Below are 19805 nucleotides of genomic sequence, written 5' to 3' on the forward strand. Positions count from 1 at the left end.
TTTACAAAATATAGTATTGTGTATTATCTAAAAGTAACTATAACTAAAGTGGTGCCAGTTAAATAATTGTTTTCTTTAAATTAATTAAATAAGAGAGAAAAGTAAAAGCTTTTGTTTAAATTTAAAATTCGTGTTTTTTTTTTTTGTTTGAAACAAAAAAAGTAATTTTATATAATCTACATTAGTAACTAACTATAATCTGTGAACAAATACAATGCGAAGTAGTTACATACTCTTTGAAATGTTATCTGTCAATAAAAAACTCGCATATAGAAATAGAATATTTTATTTTGTGAAAATCGATTAGTTTTTTATTAGTAGAAAATAAATAATTTTAAATTCTTTATCATACTTTCGTGCAGTTTATTTGTGTGTAATTATGTCTGGATATCAATTTAACGTAGTAAAATTGTTAAACTGCAGGAAAATTTGTATATTTTCGTGTCAAAGTTGATAATTCTTTTGTGATCGTACATGATAAACTTTATGACGTATTGTGAGGGTTTATTTCTTTAGTGTAGAGATTGTCTTGATACGTAAGTAATCTGAGAAAATTTTACATTCTGTTATTGTTAAAATAGTAAGAATTTTAGGTTTATTACTGTCTATAATCTAAAAAATGCTCTATTTCTGTGACTTCAAAAAGCATCCATACAGGGTAGTTTAAAAAGCCACACCACTTATACCACTTTATGAACATTTTATTTTTTGAGCAAAATCATATTAAAATGTAACAAATAATCTTTAAATTTCGTTAAATGTGTTTTCCAGATAAAAATGGAATCGGTAATAAAATCAGAAGCTGAAAAGAATGAGGAGGGTGAGGAGACACCAACAGATTCTCCAGCACCCTCTGGACCTCTCAAATTCATCAGCGTAACAAGTTCAATGCTCACAGAAGAACAACGTGAAATGTATGAATCTGTCCTATCAACATGGAAGCCAGTCATGTTTCCGAAACGTACCAAACAGTACATTTGCCAGAAGTGTAGTAAGGAATTCAAAAACTACCAAAATTTGTACCTGCATACCACGAGAGTACACTCTTCAGAAGATTCTGCGGTTATATGTGACATTTGCGTTAAAACATTTAAAAATAAACACTACTTATATATGCATAGAATGAACAAACATTACTCTGAATCGGAAAAATGTTACTGTCAGTTCTGCTTTCAAGAGTTTAGGACGCGAAGAGCGTTACATATGCATGTTAAACGTGCCCACCCCGCCACATTACCTGAAATTAAGTGTCCTGTATGCGGTAAAGAGTTCAGTGTGCCGTACAAACTTCGGCATCACATGGATTCCTGTCATATAGATGACAAAGATAAATATCAGTGTCCTATTTGTCAAAAACTTTATAAAACACATTTGAATTTAAACAGACATCTACATTTTCAACATTCTCAAGTTGAAAGACACCAATGTGTGTTCTGTCCGATGACATTTAAATCACGTCATCATATGAAAAGGCACATTTTAAATATACATCCTCCGTTAGAATCTAAAGTACAATGTCCTGAGTGTCTGAAAGAGTTCAAGAACGATCAGTACTTAAAAGAGCATATGCAAGTTCATACGTCTTTTGAAAGTAAAGTGAAATGCGATCAATGTGACAAATATTTTCATTCAGCTGTACGTTTAAAGAAGCATAAGAAGATAGTACATCCAGATAAACCGAAGTTACGTTGCGAGAAATGCGACAAGGAGTTTGCACACGCTCATTATTTGAAAAGGCACAATAATTCTGTGCATTTAGACGTTGATGAAACTAAATATGAACACGAATGTCCTCAGTGCAATAAGAAATTCAAAATTAAAAGATATTTGAACAACCATTTGCAGCGACATGAGCAACAACATTTGAAACGGATATCACAGATGGTGAAGACGGTGATGGGTGATGAACATAAGGCAGGCAATCCACCGAAGAGACGTGGTAGGCCGAGAAAAGTTCACAAAGAATTTGAATTTATCAAATGTGAACCTGTTAGTAGTTCCGAATCGGAATCCGAAGATACTGAGACAGAATCTGAGTGAAATTACTTCGAAAATGGAAACTGCCATGTTATTGTCATCAGCTAACATGTGTGGGGTGTGTGGGCGCTGGATCCTATCTCAAGTCAGTGCGTAGGCCTCAGTGAACACACTCCCAGTGCCCTAAGCGCACACATACAGTCATGTTTCTAGAAATTTGTTGGAATAGTTACAAGGTTAGTAAATAATAAATTATTTGCTAATATTTCAAATGTGAAATAAGTAGGAACTGCGGAAGTAATTTGAGAAATAATTTTTTAACAGTGCAATAAGATTTGTCTAATATTAAATTTAGGGTTATAGTTGAACATGGATAAACGGGAGACCTTTATAAGCGAGAGTAGTTGTCCAGTACCATAAGACAACCTCCATAAGCACCTCCTATGTCCTAACTTACGCTTATCCAGGTTTGACTGTTTTATGTATAAGAGATCTTCTTTCCTTAATTCTTGTAGATAGATAGAAATCTCATGGCCCCTTAGTGACCAATTAACGTTTCTGAGTTTGGCATTAGTTGTATTTTCAAGTTGGTACAAACTTGCAAATTAAGTTTGTTTTGAAAAGTTTAGGCAAAATATGTAAAGTGTAAAAATTTTACACTTGTCATCTATCTTTTCTGTGGTGTATTTTTTAATTGTTACTAATCAGTTGTGTATTCAGTCAGTTTGTAATATAACTAACTAATTAGTTATATTATGAACTGAAATACGTAGTAACTTTTGCTTTTATTATTAAAGTTGAAATTACTTTTGCCGAGGTTTATTTTAAAGTGAATTTTGTCAATTGTAGTAAAAGGGTCATAATAATTTGTTTCTGTACATAATATTGCGGGGATTTTTATTAATTAGATATATATTTTAAGTGTTAGTTATTTTAGAGAATATATAAAGTAGTTTAGATAAATGTTTTCATACGTATGGATGCTTTGAGATAAATGTACATACGCTTTTAAGTCACCAACTGAAAGCCTCATTTTAGTCGCCTTTTCCATCCCACCCTTTTCTTATAAGGTAAGGATGGGAAGGGAAGTTTGCAAATAAGGGATACATACGATAAAATTGTCCTATCAGTTCGTACCCTCCTCTGTTGATTAAAAATAGGCAATGCAGTGGTCACTTCCTTATTTCGGCAAATTATTAAACCTGCCCTTTGCTATTTGTAATGTTAGCACAATACTCTGCCATACATCTCCATTAGATGTCTAAATTCACTCCCATCTCTAGTATGTCCTCTTTCACTCAATCTATTCATACTTTCTTAGCTCTTCCTCTCTCTTTGTAGTTATTTGATCTATGCTGCATTCTTTGATGTTGAGTTTTACTGTTACCACGGTTAGAAGACCAGTACAGAAACATGTTTATGTATAAGTTTTTCGCGAGTGCAGAAAACACTACTTGTTGGTTACGAGATCAAAATCTCTGTATAAAACATCGTTTTCCTTGTCATTATCTTTAACAATATGTTTTAAACGCAGATCTTGGTCTCAGAAATACGTGGTTAATGTTTGGTACATTTTTTAAATCTAATATTCAACTATTTTACTCCATAATTAGCTAAAATAATTAATTACCACACTTTTTTCAATTTGTTAATATGTTTTTTTTTTTTTTAACAAAATTGTTGTAAATGTTTTGTTAGACTGGAATGTTATTCGTTTAAGAAATATTTGCTTCTTTAACTCGCAATGTTTAATATTACAAATTAACAATTAAAATAAATTAGAAGATATTAGGATTTTATAAATTTTGATATAGATTTTGTAAACTTTAAGTCGCCTGTCATCGGGAAATAAATTTGTAGTCCTACAAGGATTTTGTGGCAGTTGCAAAATATGTGAAGTAATAATGTCATTTTGACAGCGACATTTTAACCAATGAGGGAGCTAGCTGTACAGTTTGAATGTTGCCATTTTCTTTTACAAATTCTATAAAAACACACATGTTATGATATGTAGGTTTATTTGTCAAGGAATTACTATGAGAACTCAGATCATAATTTGCAAATCAAATGCTTGGAATTGCAACATGGACGACTTTCGGAAGTTAGGAAATTTTTGTTCACTTGTAACTCTTAAAACTTGTAGTAACTATCACTTTTAAAGAACTGTCATAATATCTTTGTGGGACTATAGATATTGAATAAAAATTTCTTTAGATATAGGTGTCTCGGAATGTGCGTAAAATATGAGCAATAATATGCACCCTGTATAATATTGTTACTTTAGAATTAGAAAGTATTTCAGCTTATATTCTTTCTTATATGTTATTCTAATAAAAATTTGATGATGAAAACTATGGTGTTTGTTATTGTAGAGCTTTAATATAATAAAAATATTAAAGTTATTGCACTTTGGAATGCAGAGTTCTTTTTTTAAAATTAATAACTTTTATACAGTATAACGGGGGAAATTGAATTCAAGGAGTAAATAGACAAATCTTGAAAAGCCTTTATATTGTAAAGTTCTTCGTACACAAGACAACGTAAATCATAGAAACTAATATTTTATGGCGTCGCGCACACAACATTGAATTGCCGACCCGAGTCTTCAGTCAGTACAGTCATAGAGACAACATGTCAACTATAGATTTGCTCCGCCATCTTGAAAATCGCAGCAACTTTCCTCACGACGATCTTGATAAACAGTTTGCTAGCGACTGGTTTTTGAATTGTAAATAGTTGATTTAATGAAAAATCATTAAATTTTACGATGTAAAACTGTTTCTATGTTTGATTTTTGTGTCTATTCAACCTATTTTACGGTAATAATAAATCTAAACTGACAGAAAAAAAACTGTTCGTAAACTGCATACGAAGTAGTTACATACTCTTTGGTATACTGTTTCCAAATATCATAAACTGTGCGTAAAATACTTTTGTAAAAATTAATATTTTGTTGTAAATATAAAATCTTTTATTAAATTGTGCAAAAAAAACGGTTATTTGGTATATTTATTTTTTATTTCAATTAACATGAGTTTTGTTCCATCGTTCAATTTTAATTAGGCTTTTTTTTACCCATGTTTTTGTTATACAGTAGGAAATCAATACATCGGTTATAGCAACCAAAAGCTTAGATTCCTGAAGAACACGTAACTTTAACAAAGACTTACTATAAGATATAATATAATGCGTTAAGATGAATATTTGGGTTAACCGAAACGGACGAGATACGAAACAAGTATTAGAATATGTCTGAAATAACCAATGGTAGATAAATTAGAGTTCATTTAAAAAGGAAGGAAATTTGTGGTAATTTTCTTTTTATATCAAATTCGCCAAACTAGCGAGGCGATCGTTGCCCATAGACATTGCAGATGCGTTGTCTACCTTTAATCATCAGGGAAGATGACGCACAGAGAGGATAATTTCCCTTCCTATGCGTCCCCTCTTCCTGCAAATCCACCTCCCCTTCCCATCCTTTCCTAATAAGAAAACATCGGAAGGGGAAGAACATTAAAATTAGGCCTCCGGAGCCGGTGATCCTTAATATGAAGGTAAGAGGGTATATAGATACCCAGAAGTAGGCCAAGTACGAGATGTTAGATAGATCTGTAGGACGAAAACTGGTACTTTTACCCTACATGATAAAAGACAGGGTAATGAATAGATGAAAGACTATGTATTATTATAAGAGAATGTTGTCATATCCTTTCCATGTCAAAAAAAGGTTTTTACCATCAGTAATGGAGACGTTTTCACTAAGAAATAAAACAAATTATTATCACACAAAATTATTTATTAGATTAAAAAAATATCAGAAAGAGGACATTGAAATAATAAAAAAAAACAGAAATCGAATATATGTATTTTTTTTAAATAATTTGGTATAACAATTTCGTCTTTTACAATCCATCCTCTGCCCAAAACTGTCTCTTTGCCATCCTTTATTAAGAAATAGTGAGAAGAGATAGCGTTCTAGAATTGTTCATCTATGACGCTAATCTTCTGTTATCTTCTTTCATCTCCTTTCTAAGGTCAGGGTCCAGCAGTGACATGGAAGTAGACATCAGAATTGACAGGTCCTTGCCAATCTTCGAACACTAAATTATTCTCTCGCTTAGCTATCGTTTCCACTAATTTAATTTGTTGGTTCTCTTTTTTAGTGTACGTTTCCACTATCTTGAGTTGGATCTCTTCTGATGGATCCGGTTCTGGTTTTATCTGTCATAAATTGAAAAATATTTAAAACTATTTGAAAGAAAAAAAACAGTAAGATTATGTCACAATAAAATAAAATTTTTATTTAATTTTATAAATAACGTAACTAAACATGTACACATTCATTGTGTAAGTAGACACGTGTCTGTGAGCACAAGTACAGTGTACACGTAGACACGTGTCTGTGAGCACAAGTACAGTGTACACGTAGACACGTGTCTGTGAGCACAAGTACAGTGTACACGTAGACACGTGTCTGTGAGCACGAGTACAGTGTACATGTAGACACGTGTCTGTCTGTGTACACACTCACCTTGGCGTTGCGGCGCACTTTGAGATGTACGAGACGCGTGTGAGTGCGCATGGCGGTGCGCTGCGTGAAGCGGCGGCCGCACTCAGCGCACGAGTACAGTGTACATGTAGACACGTGTCTGTCTGTGTACACACTCACCTTGGCGTTGCGGCGCACTTTGAGATGTACGAGACGCGTGTGAGTGCGCATGGCGGTGCGCTGCGTGAAGCGGCGGCCGCACTCAGCGCACGAGTACAGTGTACATGTAGACACGTGTCTGTCTGTGTACACACTCACCTTGGCGTTGCGGCGCACTTTGAGATGTACGAGACGCGTGTGAGTGCGCATGGCGGTGCGCTGCGTGAAGCGGCGGCCGCACTCAGCGCACGAGTACAGTGTACATGTAGACACGTGTCTGTCTGTGTACACACTCACCTTGGCGTTGCGGCGCACTTTGAGATGTACGAGACGCGTGTGAGTGCGCATGGCGGTGCGCTGCGTGAAGCGGCGGCCGCACTCAGCGCACGAGTACAGTGTACATGTAGACACGTGTCTGTCTGTGTACACACTCACCTTGGCGTTGCGGCGCACTTTGAGATGTACGAGACGCGTGTGAGTGCGCATGGCGGTGCGCTGCGTGAAGCGGCGGCCGCACTCAGCGCACGAGTACAGTGTACATGTAGACACGTGTCTGTCTGTGTACACACTCACCTTGGCGTTGCGGCGCACTTTGAGATGTACGAGACGCGTGTGAGTGCGCATGGCGGTGCGCTGCGTGAAGCGGCGGCCGCACTCAGCGCACGAGTACAGTGTACATGTAGACACGTGTCTGTCTGTGTACACACTCACCTTGGCGTTGCGGCGCACTTTGAGATGTACGAGACGCGTGTGAGTGCGCATGGCGGTGCGCTGCGTGAAGCGGCGGCCGCACTCAGCGCACGAGTACAGTGTACATGTAGACACGTGTCTGTCTGTGTACACACTCACCTTGGCGTTGCGGCGCACTTTGAGATGTACGAGACGCGTGTGAGTGCGCATGGCGGTGCGCTGCGTGAAGCGGCGGCCGCACTCAGCGCACGAGTACAGTGTACATGTAGACACGTGTCTGTCTGTGTACACACTCACCTTGGCGTTGCGGCGCACTTTGAGATGTACGAGACGCGTGTGAGTGCGCATGGCGGTGCGCTGCGTGAAGCGGCGGCCGCACTCAGCGCACGAGTACAGTGTACATGTAGACACGTGTCTGTCTGTGTACACACTCACCTTGGCGTTGCGGCGCACTTTGAGATGTACGAGACGCGTGTGAGTGCGCATGGCGGTGCGCTGCGTGAAGCGGCGGCCGCACTCAGCGCACGAGTACAGTGTACATGTAGACACGTGTCTGTCTGTGTACACACTCACCTTGGCGTTGCGGCGCACTTTGAGATGTACGAGACGCGTGTGAGTGCGCATGGCGGTGCGCTGCGTGAAGCGGCGGCCGCACTCAGCGCACGAGTACAGTGTACATGTAGACACGTGTCTGTCTGTGTACACACTCACCTTGGCGTTGCGGCGCACTTTGAGATGTACGAGACGCGTGTGAGTGCGCATGGCGGTGCGCTGCGTGAAGCGGCGGCCGCACTCAGCGCACGAGTACAGTGTACCTGTAGACACGTGTCTGTCTGTGTACACACTCACCTTGGCGTTGCGGCGCACTTTGAGATGTACGAGACGCGTGTGAGTGCGCATGGCGGTGCGCTGCGTGAAGCGGCGGCCGCACTCAGCGCACGAGTACAGTGTACATGTAGACACGTGTCTGTCTGTGTACACACTCACCTTGGCGTTGCGGCGCACTTTGAGATGTACGAGACGCGTGTGAGTGCGCATGGCGGTGCGCTGCGTGAAGCGGCGGCCGCACTCAGCGCACGAGTACAGTGTACATGTAGACACGTGTCTGTCTGTGTACACACTCACCTTGGCGTTGCGGCGCACTTTGAGATGTACGAGACGCGTGTGAGTGCGCATGGCGGTGCGCTGCGTGAAGCGGCGGCCGCACTCAGCGCACGAGTACAGTGTACATGTAGACACGTGTCTGTCTGTGTACACACTCACCTTGGCGTTGCGGCGCACTTTGAGATGTACGAGACGCGTGTGAGTGCGCATGGCGGTGCGCTGCGTGAAGCGGCGGCCGCACTCAGCGCACGAGAACGGCTTCTCGCCCGTGTGAGTGCGCACGTGGTTCATGAGTACACTTTTACCCTATACAAGAAACATTATAAATTGTTAATTCATTGAAAAAACGAAACGGACACCAACGACATAGCTATCTCTTCGACACTTAGGAGCTAGAATACGAATGAGAAGAAAAATTGAGAGCTATAAGCAGGTGACGCCAGCGTCAAGAATTTAATGTCATTTCTTAAAGGTTTGATAAGTCATGCTTGTGATTTTTTCATTAACTTATGAACTATTTTAAAAAATACTCATTTATGAATTTTTCGACTAAAATTTGCCTAAAGTCACAGACGACATGCTATGACAGAGTACTTTTTATATAAAATAAATTATATTTTTGTACAATCTGTGGAATATTTATTGCTACTGACACTCTTGATCATGCTGACATCTATATTTAGCAAAAGACAGTTTATTTTCCCATCGAAGGATACATCACTCTTCAAAATAATTTGTCATTTAAGCTTCAGTCATTCGGGTAAAAAATTATAACAAAATATCTGTGCTATTCAGTAAATTTTGAGACACAAGAAGGCACTTTAACATATAGAAAATACAATACAAATGTTTACTGTGTACTGTTTTTACTATAACTCTCTCCCGAAAGTGTCTCAGTATTGACTGGACACGTGCTTACTGTACACAAGAGAGTAAATGTGCTCTCTAGGTGGTGACTTGTATTACGCATGTGTCTCCTGAATACAGTAGTATCATCTCACACTCATCACGAATCTCGGTGGCGTAGACATGTGCCTCTGTGTTGTATAGACACGTATCTATGTGGTGTACAGACAGGTGTCTATGTGGTGTCCAGACACGTGTCTATGTGGTGTACAGACACGTGTCTATGTGGTGTATAGACACGTATCTATGTGGTGTACAGATACGTGTCTCTGTGTTGTATAGACACGTATCTATGTGGTGTACAAACAAGTGTCTCTGTGTTGTACAGACACGTATCTATGTGTTGTACAGACGCGTGTCTGTGTGGTGTAAACCCTACTCACCCTGAACGCGCGGCCGCACGTGTCGCAGACATGCCTGGCGGGTGGTCGTGCTCCGGCGTGCACGGCGCGCACGTGCTTGTTGAGTGAGTTGCGCGTGGCGAGCGCTGCGGGACACTGGACACAGCGATGCGCGCGCACACCCTCGTGCTGCACTCCGATGTGGTGACGTAACGCGCGCTCAGTTGGGAAACGTTTGTCGCAGCACATGCACGAGTATCTGTACAGTGTGACGTCACACTTGTATACAAACTATTGCCGTCCTTGTTTGTATCAAACTAGCCTTTACCCGCGACTCCGTCCGCGCGGAATAAAAAATAGAAAACGGGGTAAAAATTATCCTATGTCCGTTTCCTGGTTCTAAGCTACCTGCCCACCAATTTTCAGTCAAATCGATTCAGCCGTTCTTGAGTTATAAATAGTGTAACTAACACGACTTTCTTTTATATATATAGATGTGAATGTTTAGATGTATGGATGTTTGTTTGAAGATATCTCCGGAACGACTCAACGGATTTTGCTGAAATTTGGCACAAATATAGAACATAGTCTGAAAGAACACATAGGATATTAAGTCTGACTATATATATAGATAGAATGAAAGTAACGGCGATATTTAGCTAGATTTCTTCGTAGTATTTAAAGCTATATCGCATCATATCTGTTACAGTGATATAATAAAACTAATTCTGGTTATTACGACTGAAAATTAAGAGTGTTATTTATGTTGTTATAATCGATTTTTTTATGTTTACTTACTTTAGACTGTGAGAGTCGACATGTTTTCGACTTTTCAACAAATGCTGTTTCAAACTGTTGGGCGATTTGAATCTGAAAATATACAAATAACAGACATATATAACAATTTTATATTTTATTTTTTATTTATTTTTATTTATTTAAAAACAACTGCATAGCATCCTTACAGTAGGCAACCAATTTGACACTATACATACTAGTTTACACGATAATATTTATAATAACAGTAAAAACACATAACAATAGCAAATAAAAAAATAAAAAAAATACATAGATAAACAGTGCAAGAATATATCAACGCGTAAGTAACTACACATCAATATTATTAATCAATAATCAATAAATTTAAAATTCAAACGTCTTCCACACATCTGTAGGCGGCCTCTGTGAATTTCGGCTCGCTGCAACTAAATATATCTATATCCCTAGATACGATATTAAGAAGCCGTATAGCCCGCACTATAGGAGCATTTATATGTGCATATGTTTGTAACTAGCAATACAATCAATATCAGTTATAACGACGTAGCAGGAACTCAAACTGATCGAAAGAAATAAAGAAAGGCTGAAATAATGAAAGATAGAAAGGCAGAAAGAAAGAATGAAAGATAGAAAGGCAGAAAAAAGAATGAAAGATAGAAAGGCAGAAAAAAAGAATGAAAGATAGAAAGGCAGAAAGAAAGAATGAAAGATAGAAAGGCAGAAAGAAAGAATGAAAGATAGAAAGAAAGAAAAGTTGAAATAAAGAAAGGCAGAAAGAAAGAAAAACAGGAAGAAGGAAACAAAAAAATGGATTTAAACACATACAAGGCATAAAACGTGATATAAAAATACAGCAAAAGAAAGCCAAATCAGCGAAGCAGGTTTGAGTCGTTATAACCGATATATCTCGTGTGTAACACTCACCTAGTGTCACATTCGACACAGTAATAGTCCCTTTCATCGGAATGTTTCCTCTTGTGGTCCCTCATCTGTGTCCTAGTCCTGAAGCGAGCTCCACACTCGGGACATACGTAGTTCTTCACACCATCATGTATCCTGGAATATGTACCTTATTGTGTCTGTGTAGAGTTCAAATTGCAATTTATACTAAGGTAGGACATTTAACAGACTTGAAATTATTTTTCGAACATCCTTACAGTGTTACCATTAAAAAAATAGAGTGTTTCAAATCCATTTAAGGTAAAACGTCATCCCTTTTCTGTCACTGAGATGAGGTACGACGTAAGATGTGATGTGAGGTCTGAGGTGATAAAATCCTACAAGTCATGAGTTACGTTGATGCGGGATAAAATGGTGTAAAACGGCGTTAGTTACTGGAGGTGAGGTCGTGTGAGGTCATGTGAGGCAGTATGAGGTGCTGTAAGTGCGAGATAAGTTGAAGAGGTCTAAAATTGTGTAAAGCAGTAATAGATAGAGTAACTTGATGTGAGGTCGTGTGTCGTCATACATTTACCTCACACGTGTGAGGTGGTGAGCGAAGTAAGCAACGTTAGGTAGATCATGTAAGAAGGTCTTTGGGAAGTAAAATCATATGAAGTGATGTGACTATAATTCTAGATGTCATTAGTTAAGTTGAAGGCATACAAAATGTATTAGATAAAATAACTCGAAGTGAGGTCGTGTGAGGTGTTAATAATATAATGCTAGATGTAGGTTGAAGCGGTCTACTATGATGTAAGCTGTATTTAAATAATTTGATGTGAGGTCGCAATGGCCTCACACGTGTGAGGTGAACAGTAGGACAGTACAACAGTAAGCGATGTTATGTGGGTCGTGTAAGACGGTATTGTCTTTAGTCTTGTGAGGTGGTGTGTGGTGGTGTGAGGTGGTGTGTGGTGGTGTGAGGTGGTGTGAGGTGGTGTGAGGTGGTGTGAGGTACTCACTGCATGTGCTCAACGAGGGAGTCCTTATTGACGAAGCTCTTGCCGCACTGGTCACAACGAGGTCTGTCAGACTCATGATGGTTGCGAACATGACTACGATGTGTTTTCTTATTACTGACAAACATAAATATGTTCAAATTATAACATTCAAACTTACATAAGCGAGAAACCTCTATAAACGAAAAAATATCGCTTTTCCTAGGACTCTCCCTTATCCGGTTTCGACTGTATTAATTAACTGGCTATCGTCCGCGACTCCGTTCGATCGGAATTTAAAAAAAAACTGAATAATTAGGCTATGTGCTCTTACAGAGTATGTTATACGTCTGTGACAAATTTCACATAGATCCATTCAGTCTTATTGGATATCTAATTCAAACATTCGCATTTATAAAATTAATAAGTTTAAAAAAAAAACTTAACTGGCTATACACCTATGACACTCAAAGGAGGAATATAAATCGAATGACACCAAACTCGTCAAACTCATTCGTTCAAGCTACAGGTAAAAATTTAAGACATATGTACAATCACGTCATTTCGCGGTGTTCAATTTACAGAAAAATTTGCCTCGTTCCTTGCAACGAAACAAATTCCACTCATTCTAACAAAATAAACAATTACTTAGCAAAATATTTTTCCTATACATATAAATAAAAAAACATCATCTTACATAATCTCTGTGTGAATACTTAAAAAAAATTTGTACAACTTTCACTATAATAATGGTATACCATCAGATTCCCTGATAGTACAAGTTATACAGAGCATAAGTTGCACTTGACTTGCAATCTACATGTGCTGGGTTCGAATCCCGCATTATATTAATGTATTTTTATAATTAACTAGCTTTTACCCGCGACTCCGTCCGCGCGTAATAAAAAAAATGCACACAAGATAAAAAAGTTCCTATGTCCGTCTCCTAGTTCTAAGCTACCTCCCCATCAATTTTCAGCTAAATCAGTTCGACCTATCTTGAGTTATAAATAGTGTAACTAACACGACTTTCTTTTATATATATAGATAGATGAAAACCTTATGATGCTGCAAATATCTGAGAAGGAATTCAAACATATATATGAAATCAAACCACACTTGACCGTAGTTGTCTAGGTCATAGTCACATCTAACTTAGTGTAGACTCCGAGACCCTAAGTTGGAACTTACAGTGAGCTTATAACATTAAAAAGACATAAAAATAGACTTACTTGCTAACTTTACCGCATTGACTGCATGTGTATTGATTCACGATACCTTCATGTTGTGCGCTAAAATATCAAGAATTCCAAAAAGAATCATTTAAACCATAAATAACACTGTTTGCAAGAATTGTCCGGCTTGTCCGGTGAAATACCACAACCATAGACAAAACAGGCCTCAAGTTAAAGCAATTCAGCCTACAGTCCGGTAACTGTGGTGTTAGAGGTCTAATTTCCTTGTACGTAAGGGGAAAGGGATTTTACAGAGGAGGAGACACTTAAGAAAGGGGAAACATTAAGGCAAAAGCAAAGCATCTAATAATCATCAAAAATAGTCTAATTCAGATGTCCGTTTGCTTATTTGTAACATTGTTATATATATATTAAAAAAAACATACCTGTAATGTTCCAATATAGAAGCTCTATCAATCATTCTACGTCCACACTCGAGGCATTCATATCTGCGAGTGTGTATGAGCGCGTGTACACTCGCACTGTACGCGCTCGGCAAGTACATGTGACACAGGGAACACTCGAATGTACCCCGAGACTGGAACATGTTGAGAATTGATGATAGAACATGTTGAGAATTGATCATGGAACATGTTGAGAATTGTAGATGGAACATGTTGAAAATTGTAGAAGGAACATGTTGAGAATTGATGATGGAACGTGTTGAAAATTGTGGATGGAACATGTTGAAAATTGATGATGGAACATGTTGTGAATTAAAAAGGAACATGTTTACAATTGATGATGGAACATGTTTACAATTAATGATGGAACATGTTTAGAATAGATATGTTGAGAATGAAACAATTCTTGCAGCTCGTTTGCCGCTTCTCTTATTTAAAAAAAATGAAAAGTATTTATTATATATAATTTATGCGAAATTAAATATAACTTACGGGGCTATGCTTGAACATGTGATTCTGCAATTTGCTCTCAAAGTTGAAACCTTTGAAGCAAAGTTTACATTGGAAGGGAAATTTGTCTGACGCTTTACTTTCTTCCTGAAAACAAACATTAATATGTACATTGTAGAAATTTTAATATGAAACATGTTGCTAATTTTGTGTTGTATGTTTTTTTTTGTGTAACAAATTTATTAATACTAGCTGTCACCCGCAACTCTGTCCGCGTGGAATTTAAAAGAAAGCTAAATAAGTAACCTTTTTATAACGAACTAGCAGTTGCCCGCGACTTCGTTCGCTAGGTATTAAAAATAATTAATAGCCTATGTGTTCTTACAGACTATGTTCTATATCTGTGTCAAATTTTAGGCAGATCCCTTAAGCAGTTCGGGAGATAGCTTCTAACAAATGTCCATACATCCATCCAAACATTTGTATTTATAATATTAGTAAGATAGTATACTTTCACAGTGAAAGTTCATCATTAGCTCATATGTCACCACTAAGGGGCTCGGAGCCTACCCTAACTTAGGTGTGACTAGGCCATAGTCAACCACAACCAAGTGCGGGTTGATTGACAGTTGTTGAAATTTACAATATTTTTAGACAAACAAAAAATCAGATAAACTTGTGAATTAAAGAAATAGCTAATTTAAATCAAACTCACCTCTTTCATCTTAATTTGTTCTTCCGGATTTAAAATAATTACTCTTATTTTCTTAGGATCCAGTTCCGGAGGCTTCCTTATTGAAGTTTTGCGAGATTTTTTTTCATCACTACCATCTAATGCTTTGGTTACTTCTGTGCTGTGGAAAACAGTTTATTTTTCTAATATTTCAATGTGAAATTATATAGCACTTGTCCGCGACTTTGCGCGGAATTTAAAAGAAAATCTTTTAATAAATATAGTCTATGTCACTCGCAGATAATGTCACTTCTCAATAGTATTTTTTTTTAATCGGTTTAGTAGTTTTTCAGCCTATTCAATGCAAACAAACAGACAAATCTCTCATCTTTGTATAGATTATTTTGATTGAACATAAAAAGAAAAAAAAAATCAAAGATTTTGAAAAAAAGTTCAAAAAAATCTCTGAAATTATGTTCTCTGAAACCAGTAAGATTTTTTTGTTATTTTTTTTAGACTGTTGATGTTACATTAACTTTTTTAGCCACACGGTGTGGCTTCATATAAAAATTAGTAAAAATCTACCAACACTTTTTTTTTCTTTCTCACTTTTTCCACTTTATCTTTTGTCCTTTTTCTTTTCCTCTCTATTGATGTATCTGTAATTTCTTCACATTCAAATATTACGTTCACGTCATCTTTTAATTTCGTTACATTTGATCTGGAAATATATAAATAACAAAATATTAAACTGTACTATTATAAAGACAAATACATTTTTTACCACACAATTATAAGAGAAAAAAAATCATCATCAGCTCACTATACATCCCCACTGAGGGTCTCAGAGTCTACCCTAAGTTAGAGATGACTATGTCATAGTCAACCACAGTCAAGTGCGAGTTGACTTCACACATATCATTGAATTTCTTCTCAGATATTTACATCACGATGTTTTCCTTCATCTTAAGAATGTCAGATAAATGTACATATGTAAATCGAAAAACATATTGGTACATGACGGGATTTGAATCCAGGACCTACAGATTACCTAACTTAGGGTAGGCTCCGAACCCATGATTGAGGATGTATAATGAGCCGATAATAATGAGACTCTCCCTTATCCAGGTTTGACTCTATATTCTATATAAATAAAATTTATATTTAATTATTACCTAAATTCTTCTAATGTCAAATTGTCTTCAAAATCGGAAAAGTTAGTTTCTTCTTTAATATTATCCTCAATTTTTTCAACAATTACATTAATTGTTTCCTTAATTGGATTTAATATCTGCTTTTCATGCTACAAATAAAAAAAAATAACAACTTGAATGAGTCTCGCCCGGTGAAATACCATAACCACACAGAAGACAGGCGTCAAGTGGAAGCAATTCCGCGTACAGTCTGATAAGTGTGGTGCTTCAGGCTTAATTTTAGTCCACTTTCCTTTCCCACCATTTTCTTATTAAGAAAGAATGCGAAGCAGAAGTGGATTTAGTGGAAGAAGGGACGCATAGGAAGGAGAAATATCCTCTTTCTGTGCGTCCCCTTCTTCATTGATTAAAGGTAGGCAATCAGCACTTGCGGATATCTCTGTTCAACAGTCGCCTCAACAATGCAGGTGGCCGTTTGCTCGTTTGCCACCTTTTCATATAAAAAAATGCAAGTGGAAATTCTATATTCTACAGTGGAAATGCACGGTAAAGTAAATTTGCGACATTAAAATTACTACAAGAATTTAAAGTCAAACAAGAACATTTGAACCGGTGAGAGAGGCGCTGCTATCGCGGTTGGTTCTGTCAGAATATATATAAACCTATTTAGACATAGCAAATAACAAAAGAAAAAATGACAGGACAGCTACAGTATGTCAGTACAAAGAGGATCGTACGACAATTTTTCTCTTAGATGGGGGCACTAGTGAATTGTCATAATTTACTTTGACATATGCCCACCAGTTCAAAAAGCCTTGTAAGTCTATCTCAATCTTACTAATATTATAAACTAGCTTTTACCCGCGACTCCGTCCGCGCGGAATAAAAAATAGAAAATGGGGTAAAAATTATCCTATGTCCGCTTCCTGCTTCTAAGCTGCCTGCCCACCAATTTTCAGTCAAATCGATTCAGCCGTTCTTGAGTTATAAATAGTGTAACTAACACGACTTTCTTTTATATATATAGATGTGAATGTTTAGATGTATGGATGTTTGTTTGAAGATATCTCCGGAACGACTCAACGGATTTTGCTGAAATTTGGCACAAATATAGAACATAGTCTGAAAGAACACATAGGATACTAAGTTTTTTTTTAAATTCTACTAACCTCTAGTACTCTATGAAATCCATTCTTACTTCTGGTATCATTATCAAAGACTAGTGTTGTTGTAGAACTTAGCTGTGGACTCTCATATTTTGTTAGTTCCGGATCCTGACCATCTATAGGGAACTGGAAAGAATATGTAGTAGATCATATTAACAGTATTATTTTTCTGATAATAATTAGAGTCAAATCCGTGTGACATTGTTATCATGGGTGGGCATTTATCCACACTCCTATAGAATAGATAAACAGTTGACCCTGGATAAGGGAGAGTCCAAGGATCCGCGTTTTTTTCTTGCTTATAAAAGTTACTCTTTAACCTTACTTTCTCACTTATGGAGGTTTTCCATCAAGGCCAAATATTGACTCTCTCTTTTAGAGTTTTCACAGTTATCCAGATTTTACTGTATGTATTTTGAAATATTAAGGTGCCTACAATCTTGCGTAGGTATCTCAAGAATGGTTAGTAAGTTTTTCATTAACAAATAGACCACATCTTACAAAGCATTCTCTTTGAGACAAACAAAAATACTTTTTACAAAGCCCTTTGTTCATCGACTGGCGACACTGTTGTCTTCCTTAATACAAAAAACACTTATCAAGGGTTTTTGTTTATGAAAAGAAATGAGAAATAAAATCAAATCTGTTTACAACATTATTGAAGAGACTGTCAATGTTCTGTCATAATAAGCAAGCCTTTCTTATCAATACTGCATAAAGCTTGGCTAAGGTGTTAATCCAGGACAGGATGTAATTTTTTAATGTTTTCTGCTGTGTATACATACCGGTGCACATCTAGTTACATATTCGTACAATAATATGTGTGATCTCTGCAGCTTTTGTTTAAACCTTACAGATTTATGCAGCAACGCTATACATTCCCAGCACAGCCATTGCGGTAAACCATCTGATTCTGTTACCTGTAGACAATAATATAAATAATGTTAGTTCCATGTCTAATAGAACAAAACTGTACTTTTTATTTCTTATGAAGTATCAGCATGGTATTATAATCCATACATTTTGATCGTCATTACTTTGGGTTTACCACGGATATTTATGACAATCGTTGTTGTATCATCATTATCGTTTCCTTGGCCTTATCCCACTCACATGAGGTCATCACACAAGGTATTATAAACCATATATTTATAATAATAATATAATATAAGAGTGGTAGACACCAGCAACAACAAAAGCCGTTGTATGAATTGGCCGGCTCGCCAGGTGAAATACCACGACCATACAAAAGACAGGCGTGAAATGGAAGTAATTCCAAGTACAGTCTGATGAGTGTGATGCCAGCGGCCTAATTTTAGTCCTCTTTCCCTTCCCCCCTACTCAAAGGAAAGGATGGGAAGGGGAAGTGCATAGGAAGGTTAAATTTTCTCTATTTGTGTGTATGTGATTGAAGGTAGGCAACGCGTCTGCTATTTTGAATGTCCATGGGCAACGGTCGCTACGCCATTTCGGCGAATTCATGTGGCCGCTTGCTCGTTTGCCACCTTGTAATATAAAAAAAAAGCTTAAAGATTTGGCTTGGATTTTTGGTGTACTTTACCCCCGATATTTTACATTGCACAAATTTTTATTACATTACTATACAAAATTCTTCCATGATGATTGTCATAAATATTCGGGCTAAGTATTCATACATAAATTTATCATTATATATATAATAATATATATGTATTCTGCGTGGTAATTTATCCAAGTACACAAGTGTGTTTAATTATTGAACGTGACAAGAGTCACATATGTACAAATAAACTTGGTACATTATAACAGTCACAATATAGTTGTTTATTAGTATTTTATGTTTAAATAAATAAAATTTTACTCACAGTTATTTCAGCCAAATCAAAAAATAGTCCACTATACATCATTATATTATTCCCATTTCTGTTTTTAGATAAACAACAGCGGCAAATAGTATTCAGCATTTCGATTTCTGGTTTTAAATCTTGGTTATCCTTTAAAATATCAACTTCCATCTTTTATCATTTAAGTTAGAACGAGGAAAATATAAACACAGCTAAAAATATCAACTTGTGGTGGTTTGAAAACAATATGGCGTGCCGCTTTGTCAATGTCAATTTTGGCACAGATAAATTAAATTTTCTATTAATCTGTAAATCGTGTTTTAACAATATCTCCAGAAAATCTTGTTTCATTGCGTGTTTGTTAAATTTAAACTAAAGAAAACAGTAAAGAGTTATCCAAAAAATAACAATGTCACAAGGTTGTAAATCCATTTTAATGTAGAAAACAATTTTTGCGATTAATCGAATGGTTCGAACTATATCTATTTTTTGCATTCATTAAAAAACAAGAAACAACAATGAATTTGTATCAATTAGAGTTTAGCTTTATTTTGTTTCCAAATTTTGATGCCAG

The 19805-nt window shown here is 36.8% G+C and overlaps 2 protein-coding genes across 3 annotated transcripts; one reads left to right on the forward strand and one right to left on the reverse strand.

Moving 5' to 3' along the window:
* The first annotated feature begins 345 nt into the window (after positions 1-345).
* Positions 346-3407, forward strand: LOC106708172 (zinc finger protein 30). Its single transcript, XM_014499648.2, has 2 exons — positions 346-536; positions 772-3407. The coding sequence occupies exon 2, from the start codon at positions 778-780 to the stop codon at positions 2038-2040; it is 1263 nt and encodes a 420-aa protein (XP_014355134.1). The 5' UTR covers positions 346-536; positions 772-777; the 3' UTR covers positions 2041-3407.
* Positions 3408-5864: 2457 nt separating this feature from the next.
* On the reverse strand, positions 5865-19478 carry LOC106708165 (zinc finger protein 585A-like). 2 transcript variants are annotated; one of them, XM_045685428.1, is made up of 15 exons: positions 19253-19478; positions 18194-18328; positions 17412-17534; positions 16264-16391; positions 15678-15809; positions 15131-15269; positions 14458-14562; positions 13948-14099; positions 13559-13618; positions 12351-12464; positions 11371-11502; positions 10465-10536; positions 9709-9925; positions 8579-8725; positions 5865-6198 (listed from the first exon to the last, which is right to left on the reverse strand). In XM_045685428.1, exons 1-15 carry the CDS (start codon positions 19400-19402, stop codon positions 6013-6015), a joined length of 1992 nt encoding a protein of 663 aa, XP_045541384.1. In that variant the 5' UTR covers positions 19403-19478; the 3' UTR covers positions 5865-6012. The 2 variants fall into 2 exon arrangements, with proteins under 2 accessions (XP_045541384.1, XP_045541385.1); XM_045685429.1 differs by lacking the exons at positions 9709-9925; positions 10465-10536; positions 11371-11502; ... (8 more) ...; positions 18194-18328; positions 19253-19478 and having other exon boundaries at positions 6509-8732.
* Between the last annotated feature and the right edge of the window lie 327 nt (positions 19479-19805).

This window comes from Papilio machaon, chromosome 29, assembly GCF_912999745.1.
Source record: "Papilio machaon chromosome 29, ilPapMach1.1, whole genome shotgun sequence".
Taxonomy (NCBI): Eukaryota; Metazoa; Arthropoda; class Insecta; order Lepidoptera; family Papilionidae; genus Papilio; species Papilio machaon.